Source organism: Dasypus novemcinctus, chromosome 16 (assembly GCF_030445035.2).
Source record: "Dasypus novemcinctus isolate mDasNov1 chromosome 16, mDasNov1.1.hap2, whole genome shotgun sequence".
Lineage (NCBI taxonomy): Eukaryota > Metazoa > Chordata > Mammalia > Cingulata > Dasypodidae > Dasypus > Dasypus novemcinctus.
Genome location: NC_080688.1, coordinates 91,553,916 through 91,574,535, shown reverse-complemented (window position 1 = coordinate 91,574,535; position 20,620 = coordinate 91,553,916). Strand labels below are relative to the sequence as shown.

The following is a 20,620-nucleotide window of genomic DNA, read 5'->3' as shown; positions in this document are numbered from 1 at the left end:
TTAAAAGTAGAAATAGTGAAATTCTCTTAAAATACTTCCCCATGACCAATTCTCACTGCCCTTGATCCGGTAGGGGCCATTAATTCACTTATCACCAGGCTTTACATTTCTCCCCGTTCATTGCCCATTCACAGACCAGGAAACTGGGAAGAAAGTCAAACAAGTAAAAAAGTAGAAGACAAAAAACAGAGAAAAGGCCATATTGCCCTCTTTAGCCTGGCACAAGTTTGAGGTCTGGCCCCTGCCTGCTTTGCCCAAGGTCAGCCCCTGAATCAGACCACTTTACACATAATCTAGCCTCTAGCAATGCTGAATTGCTTGTAATTCCTTAACAAACCTATTTGTTAGGCTGAACAGACCATACTTCATGGTGGAACATACCAGAGCCCTGCTTGGAATATGCTGCCCCTGTTCATCTGCCAAACTACCACTCGCCTTCCTGTCAAAAGAAATATGAAATATTTTCTGACCCAGCCAGGAAGATGTGGGCATTTCTTTACTTAAAGCTTTCTCTACCCATTTGAGGCAAATATTATTTTGATCTTTTTAACCCTAAAGACTAACACAGAACCTAGCTCATACTAGTGTTCAATACATTTTTACTGAATATTAAATAAATGCCCCTTCCACCCCATCTAGTCACTTAAACGGCAGGAATTTCTTTTAGTTCTCTTAATACGAATTCTATACCTCTAGATTTCACTCTTTTGCTCTTTTGTTCCCTCTACTTAAAATGCCCAAATTTGCCCTGTGAATACCTCCTCATCCTTTGAGTCCCAACTCCAACACAACCCCTCCAGGAAGTCTCTCCTGCTGCTCCTAAGCAGAGCCTAGCTCTGTGCTCTGACTGTCTCTTGCTCTTCCTCCTACGATATAGCTTATTGCATTATTTCTTTTCAGGTCTTTCTCTCCTTCTTGCACCACTCTGACAGCAGGGCCCAAATACTACCTTGCCACCATGTCTGAAACAAAGAAGAAACTTGTACGTATTAGCCAAAGAAAAAACGAATGAATAAATGAATGAACAACAAATGCTTCCCTCCGATCTACATTTCTTACACCTACTCTTACTCAGTTCTTGGACAAAGCAAAGAGCAAAAGACTCCACAAATTAATGGCCTTAAAGAACCAGAAGAACAGGAAAGTGAGGTGGAACAACCTAAAAAACAGGTTTACCAGGGGAAAAGCACAAAGTAGGCAAAGGAAACCACAACAGATCAGGAGGACATAAAAATTCTAAGATTCGACAACAGGATTTTAAAATCACCACTGAGCCATTTTAAAATAAAAAATGACGAGTCACTAAGTCACAAGATGAAAACACCTCAGACACTAAGGCCAATGTTTTCAACTCTTACACCAAGAAATAATAGTTTCTTTTATTTCTATTTTGTCATTGTTGATCATACTTACTGGCCTGAGAACACATGTATGAACCCATGGTTCCGTGGCAAAAATCTAAGAAACTACTACCACCAAAAGGAAAACCGGACATGGGGAGCAACAAAAGATCATTCCTTTCACACCTAAGAGACTGGGAATGACTTTCCCCTGTTTCTGCTCCATTATGCTAAACTTACTCCCAAATCTCCCAGTAATTTACAAAATAGTTCGTTGGAAAAGAGCCCAGAATTACATCCGAGAAAGAAATAGTTTTTCATTTGAATACTGTAACTAAGATATCCCCTAGATTTTTCAAATTTCAAAATCATTTTTAGATTTTAAAAAATAATAATAAAGCAATATCTATTCACTAGTTAAAAAGTATTTCAAGAATTTTAGTATCAGACAGATTAAACTTACTTTAATTTTATACTTTTCACTGACACTAAGAAAGATAGTAATCATTACATAGAATTTTAAATTTTTCAAAATAAAGGCAAATATATCATTAAATTAAAAATATGTACATAAAATGTGTAATGAACCCTTTATAATATGACAGTATTTTAATGTCAGTTTAAATATTTTTTTCAAAAGTGAAAGATGGTGCACTTTGTGGCATTACAAGCATAATTCATGCCACAATATAAAACAAACTTTTTCTATCTACATCTCTAACGAAAATACCAAAATACAGCTGAACCAAATACTTGTTTTATTTGGATACATTTGCAGATATGATGGGTGTAATTAATTGTTCAGCTAAAAATGCAATTCCATGGTGCTTTTAATGATTTAGGTATACACAGCTTTAGTTCACAGAGCAGACTAAAAATAGTGATTTTAATTTATTCCTGCTGCCTACAATTACCCACAACCATGTATTTTTAAATATTTCCAGCCTATAAAAATTACTAATTTTTGCCACTTGTGTTTATCTGCATTTAGACTTTGATTTGGATAAATTAAGCTCTCAAGTGTTCCTTGCTTTATGAAACTCTGCATGTTGTACACTTCAACACAAATAAATGACTTGTACCATTAGAGGTTTAAATAATGTAATGTATTTCATGCTCAGCCTGAAGCTGGATGCCAATGAAGTCGCTAATGCACGTAATGATTAAGTGTAACTCAAATACTAACTGTGTTGTTGAAAACATGACAGGCAATAATTTGGTCTATTATATTCTGCCATTTAATTGCCTAGTACAGACATACTCTGACACGTTATGAAGCAATGATTTACAATTATTCAAGCTGCAAAGGTCAGAAAGTGACATTATAATCATCTACATAGAGATCCCTTCTAATGCACAAAAACTAGGTAATGCCACACACACACACACAGAGTTTTACTGCATTAGTAACTTTCTATTTAAGATTTCTTTAAGAATAAACAGTTCATAAGTATATTAATACACTATTAGAAAATGTTGGAATCTTTTCATGAGACCAGAGGTGGCAAATTTGGAAAATACCCTGATTCTCTCATGATTAGATATATTCTATTCAGGTATTTAACTCCACACGCAAGAATCAAGGCTACACACGGGAAAATCAATCAGTAAATAATGTAATCCCAAAAGCACTACATACTGTGGTCTGTACTTCTAGATAACAGCACACTGAAGTTATATATCATCCCCTAGGTTTATTAAAATCACAGACCAATTACTTATTTCTATTAACATTTTTAAAATAACTAGTAATGAAAAACAAAAACAATAAGCAAAGTTGACCAATTTTAACCCTCTTATCCAATGAAAAGATGATATAATCACTTCTTAAGGCACCAATTTCTATTATAGCAACATGTTCAATTTATAGTCATTCAAGTAAAATGAATTATCAACATATGAAGAAGAATGGGGAAACTTTTTAAATTATTTAAAACAACATCTGTAAGTGGGAAAAATGAAACAGAAAGAGATGCAGGAAAAAAAAAAATAGACTGGATACCAGAATATTAAAGTAAAACACTGAGCAAGCAAAATATGAAAATAAAATCAATCTGATCAAAAGTCAAAAATAACAGAGCCTGGGTGGTAGGGAGGATATGTTACAGTTAATACATGTTAGTGGAAACAACCTGAAGAGGGGGAAAAAAAAAAAACCCCAAGGAATGAAAGTCAGTAATCAAAATATAAGGGGGGAAAAAAAGGCAAAGAAGAAATAAAGAAAAGGGATAGATAAAAGGAAGAAAACCAGAGGTCTGCCATTACTAGTTATATAATTTAAGTACAGAGGTAAAAACACTTTGAGCCTCAAGTTCCCATCTGTAAAATGGGGATAATAAGCAGACATTAAACAGTCTCATAAAACTATAAAAAGCAACAAATGAGAAACATGTTCATTAAAGCATTTACTAAACCACAACGCACTGCAAAAATACAAAATACTATTGAGCATATTATTTATATACCATTATATATGCTGACAGCTTTAAAATACATTTTAAAGATTTTCGTATTAACTATCAAGAGTCTAAATATAAATGCACCTCAAGATCAAATAGAAATCCTCTCAAGATCACACTCAGATGTAAACAAAAACATTAAGATATTGGGCTATTCAAAAACTGCTCCTTCTGAGAGTAAAAGTAAACTAAACAGACAGCTTCTAATTTTAAGTTACCTATAACATGTCCTCAAACATGAAATACAAAGTAATACATGCTTTAAACTTGCCCTGTATCATAAGCACATAAACCATGACTAAACAAAACTGAAATCCTAAACTCTGAATCTTAGCTATCTAATAGCAATTAGACATCTAATACCTTCAGCTTCTTGTTACACAAATTTAAATCCATGACCTACAGAGCCAAAATCTGCTAAGAAAGAAAGATATCTTCTTAAAACTGATCTTCAAGATTCAATGAATATTAGCCTAGATCCAGATAACTTACTAAAAAGCTTAAAATGGCAGCTTTTGTTAAGGAAGTTGTTAATGCACAACCCTAAAACTAAGCCTTAGATTAAAGTATAAGATATATAGTTTATGCACATCATACATGAGAACATTTAAATATATGAAAAACTCAATTTCAAATAAGCTAAAATATTAATATTATACCAATTCAATAAAATGCATTTTGATAATTTCTTCAAGTTTCTTGTTTCCACCAATATCACTATAAAATATTAGATTTTTTTCAAGAAAAGGAATGGTTATGAAGAAAAAAAAAAGAGTACAATATATGAGTAATAATTTTACTTTAAAAATGTACCTCCACTATTTTAATATATTATTTACTCAAGACAATTTGGAAAATAACATATTTCTTATATAACTTATTTCTTATAAATAACTTATTTCCCTTTTAAATAAAGGTTATAAATAAAATTCTAATAGAACTAAGATAATAACTACTGAAGAAAAGAAAACACAATGTAGAACCTTCTTTTTGTGACAAAATTACAGAGTTAATGTTCCTGAAAGATCACTTTTTAAAACATGATTTTTTAAAAGGTAAAATTTATAGCAATTAAAGCTAATGAAGAAATGCAGCATGAGCTGCTTCTATTCAGGAACTAATAGGCCCACTGAGCATTCCTAAGATTATCTAGCCGTCAATGATGACGAATTGACACCGTCAGGGATGTTAACGTACCCATGCTTTCTAGTGCACTGGTCTGATAGCCAATCCTTGCACTTTTGTTTTATGTTTTCCACTTTAATTTTTAACCTATACACTGTCCTATTCCCCTGAAACACATGAAACACAGAACAATCCATGATGCTTTTTCTTTCACATTAAAGGGTACCTAATTCATTGTTAGTTCTGTTTCAACTGCAAAGATCAATAGGTATTCTTCAGTTTACTGTAATTCTTCAGAATTTTTAGCTTCACTGTGAAAATAGCTATCTTGTTAAAATTTTCATTACATAACTTTTAAATCAAATTTTAAAAATAAAGGAAACTATTATTTGTAGCCAAATAAAATTCAATGACTACCATAATTCTAAGAGATACAATTTTGGTACCATTGAATGCTTTTTCTACATATCACCTGCACACAGGCACATATAACACACAGAACTCCATATATGTACACTTATTTATAATCTGTACCTTGAGAATCAAATATCTGCACTGCTAGCACAGCATTTCACTCTTGCATGGTAAGCAATTAGCAAAGTCAAGTGTGTACTGTTCAAATTATATAATCAAACCAGTCAATTACGTATTGCTTTTTTATGCTATATATGTCAGAAACTGTCCTCTGAAAAGGTTTCTTCTCTTCCCAGGGTTTCGGGAACCCTAATAAGAATGAATGGAATTAGAATTCTAATAATAGAGTATGTAAAAATTGTTTACTTATTTCACAACAATGAGGGAAAAGCTGCTACTGCCATCTAATAGCAAAATTTTAATGGCGTCTGGGCCATCCTCTTTCCTTTAACTCATAAGGTAAAAACAATAAATGAGGTCCCTTTTAAAATTCCAAGACCTAGAGCAATTAAAATGAGCCATTTGGCACTTGACCCTTGCAGCTAAAATCAGTAGTAACAAAACTCATTCCCCCACTGATCTTCAGGGGCTTTAGGGCAAAGGTTCATCTTCATTTACTTTAGCTGCAAGTCACTGAACCATCAATTCTGCCAACGAATAAATCACAGACCATGGTTAGTAAAACTGCTTGCAAAGTTATCCGTAAAACTCTCTTAAGGGTCTAAAATGCACCTGCACCCTGGGATGAAATGTATTGTCCAACAAAAAGCAGAAACTGTTTTTGACTTACAAGATATTTACATGCAGGGCCAACCAGATGAATCTTATCCTAAAAAACAAATCTAACGTGTGCATTGCATTATTTAATGGAATCTGTATACCATTTTGTGAATTAGATATAAGAATTGTAGGTTTCTCAGGTTTCACATAAAGTGTTTTTATGTTGTGCACTTACTAATTTCTCTAGCATAATAATAACATTAAAATATATTTTTAATCAAAAGTAGTATACTAAAATCCAACTCTGAATGTCCTTTAATATACCATATATGTCATAGCATTTTAAAACCCTTTAAACATTTCTGCTAAATTAATTAGTCTTGCATTTAAAGCATCTCAGTACTTTCTATTAAGTGGGACACATTTGAGTGACAATTAAAGATTATAAATTAATCTTTAGAGGAAAAATCATTAACTAAAAAGGAAAACAGCAAGTTTTGAAACAAAGTGACACAAAATCATATACTACACACTGCTTTCTAAGCTTCATTTCTGTGATAAACAGTAAACCAACTGTCTAAAATTAAATGTTTTATTTCTTATAGGAAATGCTCAATGATTCCAAAGAGCCATTAATGTGATTAAAATTAAAGCAGTATAGCAAAAGAAAAACACACACATATACACTCCTATAGCTATATATATATTTTTTATCTTTGTAAATGGAATTTACAGTACTCTCTGGCAATGTGAATGAACATCCTATAATTTAGTCAATTTACAGATTACAGGTTCAAATTGACCCTGTAGCCCATAAAATTGTTCATCTTCAGTATAGGATTGGAAGTGAAAGAAGAATGTCATAACTGTATTTAAAGAATTTACCATAACAATGGAAAGGAGGATACGCATGCATAATTTTAGCCACTCTTACTCATATCAGTTTTGAATTCTGAAACAATGCATACCCTGCACATGCTTCCCACTTAACTACATAGAGGTGGTTTGGATTTACTCACCCACAGACATGACACTTGTATTCCCTCATCCCAAGGTGCCTTTTGACATGGTTTCTGGCATCTCCAAGCTGAGCTGTTGCAAAATGGCATATCTTGCACTTGAATGGTTTTGATCCTAAGTAAATTTAACATAAAATATGATTTGAATTTAAATAACATATTACATATAGTTTGAAAAAAGGGCTAACTGTTAAATCATACCTTTAATCTAATTAAGAATTTCTGTCCCCAGAATGAAAGACTTGAATTCATTTATAACTTCAATAAACCAGCATTCCATAATTATTCCACCTAAAAGACTTTAATGTTTCGGTGCGTGTTCCTAACTTCCAACAATATTTCTAAGATTTAAAGTCAAAAGTGATACACTTGAGCAGTATTACGTAGATAAGCAGCTAATTTTAAATATTTATAATTCACAAAAATACCTTTTAAAGTCAAGCAATTTAAAAAGGGACATTTTAAGAACACAAATGCATACAGGGTATGTAATGTTTTTAAATATTTATTTATAAATCAACTGAATTTCTCAGTGGTTGTCTCCTAGTTTTCTCATATTTCTCCAGCTTTGAGTTTATTCATATTAACAACAGTATTTCAGGTTTTTTCTATTTATACCAAATGATTCACTATGTTACTATTTTAATAACATACAATGCATGCATATACAGCCAATGAACAATGTTTTTATAGTCAAAAACGTGATGATTCTGCAAACCAGAAGTATTTTGAACATTTTATTATTTATTTCAAGAACGAATACTTAAAATAAAAGAAATAAAAGGTACCAACAAATTTTTTAAAATCATTTCATTAGATAATAATGGGAAAATAGTTATTTCAAAACAAAAAACATACTGGCAGCAATAGATTATAACTTAAACATAGTAATAGACTATCTTTACATTACTGAGAAGCAATTCTTTTAACATACAGCATGTATATATCCATTTTCCTGTTTTCTAACCACTAAATCTTTTTAAGTTAATAAATCAAAATCATAATAACCAATTTAAAATCAGTACAATAAGTTTCCAGATTTTTCATATCATGTTTAGTACATAATTGGTGAAGTACCTCTTTCAAAACAGTTAGACATACTATAAAATGTGTACTTTAACAAATACATAAAAAGAGCTCAAATTTTAAAATTATAATAAATCATATTTGATCAATGAACCTTTGTGCAGTGCCCTTGGAAAAAAAAACCCTCCAAGAATATTTTGTTGAAATTGAAGCACTCAGTAAAAACTTTTAGAGTCTTAAATTTCAATTTAATTCCCAAAAAGCTGACAAAAAAACTGAAGCATTTAATTTTAATCTCCTAGCAGAAATAAAGTCCACAGTACTAAGCACTGGCAGACAAGGTTGAATATTTCACAGTTCAATGACAATGAAGCCAGAGCTCTTAATACTTCCATTGCTACTGTTAGAACTAGATGTAAAATATACTTAGCACCTGAATGGTTATATTGAGTCAGCTTTATAAGTTTAAATGTCAAAAGCAGGTTGAGACTACAACTTACAGCAATCACATTCTATCAATCACATTAGAAACTACAATTTATTTAAATTATTCTGATAAAACTAAGCCTATCACTACTTTAAAACATTTCCTGTCAACTCAGAATCTATAAAGAAATTTTTGAAAAGAAAAAATGAGAAAAATCAATTTATCTGAACATTAACATTCAAGAAATTTAATACATAAGGAAATTATTCATTAACAGTAATACCAAGACGACAAAAAAAAGAAGATAAAGCTCTCCTAATATTTGTATCACAGCCTTGGTTGGAAGATTTAAAATATCTCAAAGATGTAAGTTTTAGCTTTGTTGACACAGTAAGTAAACTGTAAATTACTTCTTCTTTCTGTAATCACAGGTGTCACAAAGGGCTGGATTCAAGACCTTTGGTGTTTTCAACTTAGTGTACATGATCCTTTGGGAAAAAGTCTAGTTATTTCAGACTTTCATGATCATTGCTATAGTGTGTTGACAATACAAAAATGAGTTATTTTGTTGATTGCTTTCATCCAGTACTCACTGAGGCCTTGACTATTTTTCATATATTTTATTTAGAGCAGACTGTGTTAACATCTCCTTTCTGTGCCATAAAGATTCAAATACTATCAGACTGGAGCCAATGCTTAATGTGTAAGAGAAAAAATGCCAGTCTTCCTTTACTTTTTTCAACTTATAATACTGTAGTGTTTAAGCTTGCTATACACATTCCAAAATAAATCCAGGCATAGCATTTATAAGACAAAATTTATAAAACTACATATTTTTAAAACTGTCTTTCTCTTAATAGTATTTTGATTATTATAAACTTTCAGTAGTATTTTAATTAGTTCTATTTCTTGGACTAGCATTGTCCTCAGGTTTTTTAGTCTGAATTAATTTGGCCAGTGAGATTATTACGGAAAAACTAAAGAGGCTCTCTAACCTTCTGGTATATTATTTTATCAAAAAAAATTCCAAAGTCTTTCAAAACTAAGATTTCACTCAGCCTATACAGGCTCTTCTCAACTGCTATGTCAATACTAATTGCTATGCACATATGGATGTACCATTAACACTAAAAAGAACAAAAACAAAAAAATTTGCTCTTAAATCATGCAAGATATATGTTATCTGTCTCTTAACTATAGCCTTAAATTCTGCAACCCCTCTAAACATTTAAAAGCTTCATTCATTCATTTGTCATCTCATTAATTTACTTATTAATTCAATAAATAATATTAAGAGCCACCTATGTGTGGGGAATGGAAATGAAGAAGTGAACAGAGATCCTGTTCTCACTATGCAAACAGTATATAGATTAATTTTCCTAATAATCTGTTCTCAATCTGATTTGTTTTCTGAATTACCACATATTAAAGTTAGAATTTTTCAGTGAAGTCTCACAACTTCTTATTTTCCCACATGTGAACATTTACAATAGCACAAGTTGACCAGGGCACTCTGACCATCAAATGAAGTGGCTTCAGATAATCTTCTAGCTTCATGAGATCTTCCACAATATATGAAATAAAATCTTTAAAATACCAAACAATGAAAAAGAGAAAACGAATAGTGATTTCTGTACTAGTAATGTAATGTAAAAGGAACAACTGCCCTTTCTGGTCACACTCACTGCTTCCTACTAGCAAAGGCACTAGAAAACTCTTAGGATGCACTTTACTCACAATTCTTGATAACCAAAACTCATTTATTGCTTACAGTGCTGCTTTTATTATGCTAAGGATGGGAAGAAAAGGTTATATAAAACATATAGTAAATCACAAAATATAAAAACAGGGATTGGAAGAGTAAGCCCTTTTCCAGTTAACCATTAATAACCATCCCTGCATTACTATTTCATGGACATAAGCAAAGTAGCAGAAAAGCAATTCATTTTCAGATGCTCTAAAAAGAAACCTTGGATTGAAACCTAGAAAGCAACTCCCCCAAAGAAATGACTTGCAAAATTGAAATGGTAGACTGGTATTAGGTTCTCAGGAAAACTCCTCTTTCAAAAGCCATTTCAGAGCACAATTAAAACGCACTCACTGATAAGACCAACAAAAGATGTTTAAAAGTCCGCTAACTTTTACTAAATGTTACAATCAATGATGTAACGTATATAAGTAGGGTTACTTTGTCACATATTGATAGTTACCTCACTTTCACATCCACATTAACTTGATTTTAAATGCAATTAATACATATAGTCAAGGAAGACTAATGGGCTACATTCTGCACTTAACCTGGTGGACATTTTCAAATGGCACAAGTGACCAGTGCAAACCTATTTTGCATTGTAAACGACTAAATAAATCTTAATGGATTAAGAATGATCAGCTATCAACACACAAGGGAAATTAAGTGCTGAAATGCCTACATTGATTATTTTAAATTATTAGCCTTACTCTCTTCTTGAATTTGTATGCTTTTAGTGAGCTTTAACACATTTACAAGACTTATTGACTATAATTACAAGAGAATTCAAGTAATGGACACATCAATTATAAGCAACATGTCTTGACCAGACAGTTGCATAAAGAATTCTAAAAAGAGGTCCATTAGCATCTTCCTCTTAGTTTTATTCAGTTTTATCTGCCTTAAGAGGGCATATTAAGGAAGTACATATTTTCTGTGTGTGTGAATAATCCTGATTTCTAACATCATGAAATTTCTGAAAGTGAGCTGCAACATAGTACTGATAGAGGCATCAATAATGCCAATAAGTAAGTATTTGGATGTACATCTAACCATGTACCTAATGTGTAAGAACAGTTGGGGCCAAGAACACGATGTTTAGATTTACCTAGGTTAGTCTTATGCAGGTTGCCCTGTTACTTCCTTCAGTGAAAAACTTTTATCTTTAATCATGCTGTACTATTAATAATGTCTCATACTCTTTTGTCTTCCTCCTTGTAACCATGCACTAAGTTTCAAAAACTGCATGAATTTAAAGTATAGCTCCAATAATAAGCCATTATTTAAAAGTACAGTAAAATAAACCTTACAGTTTTAATGAAAATATGTTCATTGAAATGTGAATTTATTATTCAAATCCACTCATAAATTCAACCATAGAGACAGAACTTGTCTAAGCAAAGCACAATGATTTAGAAAAGCTGTCTATTTAAAATAAAGAATGTATGGCAGGTTTATAGAAACAGTGCAGTGAATTTTTACATAAATTTAGAGCAGTAGCTTATGCATTTTCCACAAAAAAAAAAGTTTTTTAAAATTTCTATCTAAAATTAAACATTAAAATGGGACACCAAGTTTGACAGAGCACAACAACTAAATCAGGTACTAAAGTCACAAACACCAGGTCCCTGGTACTTACTATCTTTGAAAAGTGATGATGGATTTTGATCCTTGAAGGTAGAATCATGTTGCCTAGGATTTAAACTTTTACATATCAAAATATGTAGCAATGAATATTTTTAAATTCCTAAAATTGTAAGAAAATTTTTACTATTACATTTCTCAAAACACATTTAATATATACTCTGTAAACACAAAGTATCACTTCATATACATTTTGGAAAACCAAATAATTAGAACTTAGAAATGACTGAGAAGATGTAAGAAACAAAGGCATCAGAATCCAATGAAGGGGAGCAGATGAAGCTCAGTGGTTGAGCATCTGCTCCTCATGTATGAGGTCCCAGGTTCAATCCACAGCACCTCCTAAAAATAAAAAAATTTAAAAATCCAACAAAGGAATTTAATTTTTAACAAAATAAAAGAAATTTCTCAAATTACCTGCCTTTGGGATCTTAATTACCTTTAAAAGTGTGGTATGTCATCAGTGACTGACAGCAGACGACCACAGGACCACACAGCAGTGAACTGTGAATTATATGACAGGCCAACAGCAGGTGCAGGGATGGACAACGTAATTGGATGGGAACAAACGCTTGGACTTCCTCGTTTATTTGTGCTAAGAGGTAAATACGGGTTTGCTGCAGATTGTACATACCTGTATGAGTGCGAATGTGTGCTAGGAACGCCATTGAATTGCTACTCCGACACATCTTCCCACAATACTTGCAAACATTTCCTTGATTTTCCTCTCTCTCACGGTTGATTTGCTCAGTGTCTTCCACTATGTACTTATTCACCTCCCGTAGCAATTCCTCATGTTGTCCTTTAATATGCAGAAATAAATTCTGTTCAGAATCAAAGGGCTCTGTGCACTTGACACATTTAAAGGTGGCCCCTCCCTCTGGAAGCTCTTCTACACTGGCCTGTTCATTTCTCATATGACCAGCACTAGCCAAATGCTGATGAAGGTTGCTTTCTGTATAAAATGATTTTCCACACAGTAAACAATGAAAATGCTTCTCTTTTGTAGGATGCTTCATGGCTATGTGAACATTTAGTCCACTCAAACCATCTGCTAAAAAGCCACAATCATCACATCGAATTCGTGTTGATTCACCAAAGGAATTGCCTTCAGATTTCTTCTTTTTCACAATTTGGGCAGAGTCTTTTAAGGGCAACTCACTAATTCTTACTCCAGTTGCTACAAGATTTTCTTCTGACTGGTCTACCAATTCACCATCTTCAGGGTTCCTTATTCTTATTATGGAAGAATCAAACCGGCCAAAACTGTACATGGCCTGTCCTTTGTCATCAATACTGATGACGGTTTCATAAACATCATTACTTTCAATCGTGCTATGAGAAGCTGGACCATCCTCTTCCAAAATAATTTTAGTTTCATGTGAATTCAACAGAATTTCCTTGTTCTCCAGAGCAGGGTCTTCTTGCAGACCTCCCAAAACCTCTGACCTATGCGCACTTCCAACTTTGTTTTGGTTATTACTATCCAGGCTTAGCTGTCTCCTTGTTATTCTCATCACAATAGGGACAGTGTTTTCAGCTGAATGCTCTCCACCTACATCAGGGCACATGTGTTTACTAATGACTTTATCACCATTATCTCCTCTATCTCCCCCACTGTTCTCACCATGCCTACTCGGATCACTAATGTCATTACATACACTCTGTTTTTTCCTTGCTGCCTCACAATTCAAAGACGCGCTTCCTGAATTTTCAGTCTGAAGCTTACTTGGGGAGCCATAATTGGAGGAAATACCAAGGGACACCATCGCCTCAGGCTTCATAATGTTATCCTTGACAAGAGGCTGTGGGAAAGTCTCACAAAAGGAATGATCTTCACTGAAATTAGAATCTTCTTCAGTCTCAATTTCTACAGTATCAGGAGCACAGAGTACTTTAGACATATCTATGTTAGTACTAGCATCTAAAATAGAGCAATCAGTAGCACTTCTAATTTTAAGAGTATCTGATGGTTGGTCAGAAATTATGTGAAACTCTTCAGAATGTGGTTGATGCGCCTCTTCAGACATAACAATGCTTTTGGGCATGTCTGCAGAACTTGCTTCTGCATTAGTGGAAGAGTTCAGGTAGCACTGCCTTTTCATCTTGTGCTTCTCTGTTGCTGCATGCCTAGTCATCTCTCGACGAGTGACTGCATAGTAATCACATGCCATGCAATAAAATTCAAACTCTTTTGTATGTTTCCTTTTTATGTGTAGTTCTAGAGAAGTAGAAGAGTGGGCATTAAACGCACAGTGTGTGCATTTATTATCACTTGCTTCTGTATCATCTCTCTGGGAACACACATCCACCTCTTGGAGAAAGTCCTCTGCTTCTAGAGATAATTGTTCCTTTTTATTAATAAGATGACTGTTAACTTCTCCATCTAAAGAATGAAGTACATTTTCAACTTCAACTTCAATTGGATTTCCATGATCTATCATGGGCTTTTCAGAAATGGAAGTATCTGATTCAACTGACCTGTTTGCATGTTCATCTGAAATGGTCACTGCTGAATTGGTATTCTTTCTGCAGACTTCAAGATTACCTCCTTCTGGACCAACAATGATATCTGAATTTTTTTTTCCATTTGCTTCTATTTCTACACGTCCTTTATGCTTCTTGGTGGCACAATGCCGCTCCATATCTCCCTTCGTTACAGTGTAATACTTACACACTTTGCACAAGTAACTGTACTGATGACTGTGTTTTCGCCTAATGTGAACCGTCAAATTCGTAATACTAGAGGCCAAAAGACCACAATGTGAACATGTCCTTGAGATGTTACCTTTAGGTCTCCCTCTCTTTGGAGTATTGGACAAAGCTAATTCATTATCTTTGGTGACTGTACCACACTGCGACAGTTCCTTAGCAGTTAGTATGTTCTTCTCACGATAGGAATGCTCCTGCAATTGCATACCTTCTGAATGGCTTTCAATTCTTCCATTTCCAGGAATGTTAAACTCGTCCTTTTTATCATTTGCACCTATATATACCCTTTCAATACATTCTTCAAAGCTTAAGCCAATATTATTTTTCTTAGCATTCTCAAGATGCTTGCTTCTTTTAATGTGTTTCTCCATTCCTTCTTTGCTCAATGAATAAAGATTGCATGCCTTACAAAGAAAGTGATAGTCCTGACCATGTCGAAGCTTTATATGTCTTGTAAGAACAGTAGAAGATCTTGTTTTATAAAAACACTTCTTACATTGAAACTGAGGCTTACTTAAAGATGAATGCCGTACTTCATTTCCATGGCTTACCCTGGATTTAACTGGTTCTTCCTGAGTTGCTTTCCCTGACTCATTCATAGAATAGTCTGTGTTTTCTGGTTCTAAAGGACTTAAAGGTAAAGTCTGTAAAACTGAATCACTGTTAAATGATTGAGAAGTCTTCTGCTGAACCAATAAGGTAATATGCTTCTCAGATGCTTTGTGTTCTTCCATGTCCTTCTCAGAAAAAAAGAATAGATTACAAGAAGAACAAAGAAAACCCATACTGTGCTTGTCCTTCATGTGGTCTCTAAGATTTATTTCACTCAAGGAAATAAATGGACAACATTGACAGCTAAAGACAGAAGCAGTTTGCTGATGCTGGTTTTTGTGCAAATGGTCATCTAAGTCCCTCCTTGACAGAGTTGAAAAATCACATGTCTGGCAAGAAAATTTCTCTTGTGCATGGCACCTTTTCACATGGATTTCCAAAGCTGTCCTATTTGTAGCTATCTGACCACATTCTGTACAATTACACAACATCTGATGGTCAGAAGATGGTTTCACAGTCTGAGAGTCAAGCTGCATGGAGCATGGAAAATGGGAGTTTCTCTTGTCCTGCTGAAGTTCCTGGGTTTCTGAGGTAGTCACACACAGACTCTGGATACTGTTACTCATTTCCACTTGTTTCACTGATGGCTCTGCATCACTTGTTTTCATCTGTGTTCGAAAGCGTTTCATATACATCCTCTGAGTTTCATTTGTGCCTCTTTTATTAATTCCTAAAAGAGTAAACCTTTTCTTTGTCTGGCTTTTCAAGGTGAAAGTGCTGCTCCGTCGTCGAAAACTATTACCCAACATCAGAATGTTTCGCTCAGGTCTTGGTCTCATGCCTGAACTGACACTGTGCACCGTCTGTAGGATATTTTTGGTAGACTCCAATTTATCTAACAGACTCTCTGAGGTTACTAATGCTCCCAGCATTTTACTCTGGTTTTCAGAATTTCGAGCTATACCAAGGGAAACAGCATTTTCTTCAACAACCTCTACTTTTTCTGAAGAAGTATTTCTGGATGGCATCATTTCAGCAAGAAATTCAAAGCTGTTTCCACTTTGTTTAGAAATGTTTCCCCTGAAATCTTTATATTTGCTTCCCACATTGCATAATCCTTTTGAATCAGTATTCTTGGCTATTGATTTAGAAGCCCTTGGTTTTGCCCGAACATTTTTTGTTCCCATGGTACATGGTTTTTTAGGAAAAGACTGTTTTGTTAACATCTGTACAAAACCTCCACGGGCAGCAAGATTCTGACGCCGGAGATGTGTTTTGCCAAGATAATGTGCGTTCAACAGGCTTTCTTCAACACACTGAAAACCACAAAGATCACAAGAAAAGACTGGCTGTGGCCCCTGTGTTTGTCTGATATGTATATGCACAGCTGAAGTGCCCTCTGCTTTGTGGCTACAGTGGCAGCAGGTATGTTCTTTAGACTGTTGCATATGACATTCAGCATCCTTTTCCAAATCAGCGCAAGAAGAGAACAAATGACCACATACACTGCATTTGAGAACTGTATCTACATTTCCAAGTGTACAACTAACACTAATTTCTTTCAGGTGGAAAGAAGAGTCTCTTTCCAAATCAAGTGAACCTATTTCCTGAGCAGTCTTTTTTTCAGTATCTGTTTTCAGAGAAACATCATCAATAGTGCTAAAAGCACAAGTAGAGAAGGAACTGGGAAGACAGCTGCCTCCATCCGTGCAGTCGTTCAGTAAGGCCTCCTTCATGGTTTCCTTTAATGGCATACCTGCTTCTACGACTAAACCATCAGAGGTTTCAAATCCATGAACACCCTGACCGTCAGATTTAAGGTGCTCTGCCCCATCTAATTTCATTCGTTTGGAAGCATGTATCTTTCTGTCTTCCACCATAACAACACTGTTAAAGTTTAATGATTCTGAAAAACCTCGTTTGCTTGTGGAATTTGCTTCTTTCCTCTCAAGATTTTTGTATGCTTCCTGTAAAGAGGAATTTGCTATCACATCAGATAAGGGTTCACATCCTACATTACAGGATGAAATATTTCTTAAGACTTCTGGTTCTTTGTTGATATCTTCATCTTCATCATTCTCAGGTTTCTTATCAGTATCCATCATTACTAAAGTGCTGATGATGATTCTTGGGTCAAGTGAGGCTCACTTGGCAACTGTGAAGTAAACAAACATAATATTAAACCCTTGAACATAAAAAAAATCCAAAAACCCCATCAAACATAAAACCAAGATAAAGGGGCATACTGGATGAAAAATTTTTCATAAAATTAGCCTCGATGAAATTTTCTTTTTGTTTATTTTCAGATGACCTTGATCACATGTATAAAGTTCTTGATGAAAAGTATGACATCAGATTTTGAAAAAGCCCCATAAACACATTTCTGATTCAGGAAGCAACATGTTATCTTTAGTAAAAAAGTGATTCTCTCAAATAGCTGTCAAAAAAAGTTCATGTTTCCATGCTCTATAGCAGTATTTCCACTTAACTATTTTTTATTAAACAGAGAAGAGCTCTTTTCAAACTACATTTTGGTGAACTCTATGTCAAAAAGATAACAGAACTGTTATGAAGCAACTCAAGAAGTTAGACCTTCCCCTCTTTAGCCAACCTGCACAAAGGACCAATTTCTAGTATAAAAGAAACATAATTTTAAAACAAATGCTTTGTCCTTTCACCTGAAGCAAGGAGTCTAACAACTATTTTTCTAAACATATCCCAATTAACATTTATAGTCTCATCACCTATCACCAGTCTTGCCTGAGCGCCTTTGTAATGAAAAGCCATCCATTTTCCAGTTGTCAATCACCAGTTTCCTCAACTAACAGTCATTTTGTGTTTTCTGGGGGTTAATGGAAAAGAGAAATGTCAGTGGTAGAGCAGAATTAATGGAGTGAAATTTGGGGAAAAAAAGAATGTTACTGCATAAAATGCTTTAAAATCAATAATATTGATTCATTTTTCATTGCGCTACTTATTTAGTTCAATTAAAACATATCATTTTCTATTTATTTTATTGGAACATTCAGCCAAATGCCATTTGATTTGATATTAATAAAAAGCCATCAAGGGGGAAGCGGCTGTGGCTCAATCAGTTGGGCTCCTGTCTACCATATGGGAGGCCCTGGGTTCGTGTCCTACAGCCTCCTGGTGAAGGCAGGCTCGCCCGCAAGTGTTGAGGAGTGCCACCCAGCCCGATACCACCACGGAGTGCCGCCTAGCCCACAAGTGCTGCAGAGAGCCAACTCAGCAAGGTGACACAACAAAAAAGCGAGACAAGTAAAACACAGAAGAGCATGCAGTGAATGGACACAGAGAGCAAAAACAACAAGCAAGCTGCAAGGGGGAGGAGGAAATAAACTTTAAAAAAATTTAAAAACAAGAAGCCATCAATGGTAGCAGGCATGGCTTAAGCTGTCGGGTGTCTGACTACCACAATGGGAGGTCCCGGGTTCAGTTGTCAGTGCCTCCTAAAGAAGACAAGCAAGACAGTACGCTGACGTGATATACTGGAGTGGTGAGCTGATGCAAAGGAATGATGCAACGAGATGATGCAACAAGGAGACACAATGAGGAGACACAACAAGAAACACAACAAGCAGTAAAGAAGAGTGAGAGATGCACTGAGGGAGAACCCCGGAGGATCTCCAGACGGTTCCTCACAGGTATTTAAGGAATACCGATCAGCACAGGCTTGTGAGAAAACTACCAGAGACCTGGAAAGAACTACTGATCAGGACAAAGGAGACAATGCCTAAAGCTCACACAGGGTTGGGAACAGTACTTGTTACCAACAACCAGAGTGAAAAATCTAGTAATTCAGGAAGCACTTAGAGAACCTGGTACTGGGGAAAAGTTAACACTAGATGAAAAGCATCTCTGATCCCATCTTATAAAGTTTCAAAACAAGACGCAAAAGAACCAAAGAGTTTCCAAGAAATTTGTCCCAAATTAAAGCTCAAAAATGTTTCTAGATTAAGCTATGTTCACAGATTGAAAGACTCAGTGTTACAAGATATCCATTCTCCCCAAATTGATCAACAGATTTGCTGTGGTTGCAACAAAAATCTTCGGAGACATTTTTGTAGAAACTGATAAGCTAATTTAAAGATTCAAATGGAAATGTAAAGAACCTAGAATCCAAAATAATCCTGAAAAAGAATATCAAAGTAGAAGACTTAGGCTACCTGACTTCAAGACTCACTAAAAAGCTAGAGAAATGAAGATAGTATTGATATAAAGAAAGAAAAACTGATCAAAGGGACAGAATAAGAGCCCAGAAATAGAACCATACTTAATATATTCAACTCATTTTCAACTGAGACTCATCAAAATAATTCAATGGAGAAAGGAAAGCCTATGTCCAATGAATATACCTACCCTTCCCCATAGTACCTCCCTCACCCACAACTACTGTTAGTTAAAAGAGCAGACTACCCACCAAGTTGCTGAATTATGATGACTCTAGTATGTGAATGCCATTGTAGGATGAAGTTTGCCAAGATCATATCAGCAATTTAGACTAGCAAGATTTTGGTAAATTACTGGATTCTTTAATTTTCCTGACTTTCTTCTTGGAAACTCTAAGTTAGTAACATCTGAGATTTTATGGAAGTTCTTTAGTATTCCACATTTCAAAGGAAGATCAGAAAATTTCTTATTCACAATTTTGCTATATGCTCTGGCAACAAATCTTGGAATCAACCTTAGTTTTTCTTTCTCAGAATCCATACCCATCAGCAAGTCCTAATGGTTCTACTTTCAAAACGTATGGAATAAAACCATTCCTCACCACCACCAGTCCAAGCCACCATCAGTCTCCTGCCTGGATTGCTCAGAGAGGACTGGAACAATTTTAAAGTACAGCAACAAATTTTCTAAAATTATTCCAATCTGAAGGTGAGGTCTAGGTCACCTTTCCTCTATTGTCTAATGGCTTTTGACTGCTTTGATCACCAGACTACCATGAAGGTAAGTTATGTGACTTCCGAGGTTATATCATGAAAGGCCATACAGCTTTTGCCACAGAGACTTGTCCTTGGAGCTCTGAGACTAGAAGTAAGAAGTACTACACCCTAGAGGCCACAGTAAAGATGAGGCCACATAAAAAGCACATGTGAAGAGGGACTATAGAACACACGTGTGTGTGGAAGGGATGAGGAGAGCTCAATGAGTTCCCGTCTTTTAAGTTACTCCAGTCATTCGAGTCTTTCCAGAGGAAGCCCCAGAGACAAGATATTCCCAATGTGCCCTGTCCAAATTGCTGATCCACAAAATCCAAGAGAATTAATAAAATGGTTGCTTTCTCTCACCACTAAGTTCTGTGGGCTTGCCATGCCTCAACAATATACCCAAAATGAGACTCCCAATTGGAACCCCTGGTTTTACCTTTTCCCTTCAGCAGTTTACTTTCAACACTGTTACCCTCTTAA

The 20,620-nt window shown here is 34.8% G+C and overlaps 1 protein-coding gene across 2 annotated transcripts in view; it reads right to left on the bottom strand.

The window, feature by feature from the left end:
* The window catches only part of ZNF407 (zinc finger protein 407), a 516,959-nt gene that overhangs the window by 448,981 nt on the left and 47,358 nt on the right, over nt 1-20,620 (bottom strand). The window contains exons 2-4 of one of the 2 annotated variants that reach the window (XM_071208590.1): nt 17,949-18,030; nt 12,559-17,343; nt 7,078-7,192 (exon numbers count right to left, since the gene is read on the bottom strand). In XM_071208590.1, coding sequence (XP_071064691.1) covers nt 7,078-7,192; nt 12,559-17,293 — 4,850 coding nt within the window. In that variant the 5' untranslated portion in view covers nt 17,294-17,343; nt 17,949-18,030. The remainder of the gene's footprint in view (nt 1-7,077; nt 7,193-12,558; nt 17,344-17,948; nt 18,031-20,620) is intronic. The other variant, XM_058277896.2, reaches the window with a different exon arrangement.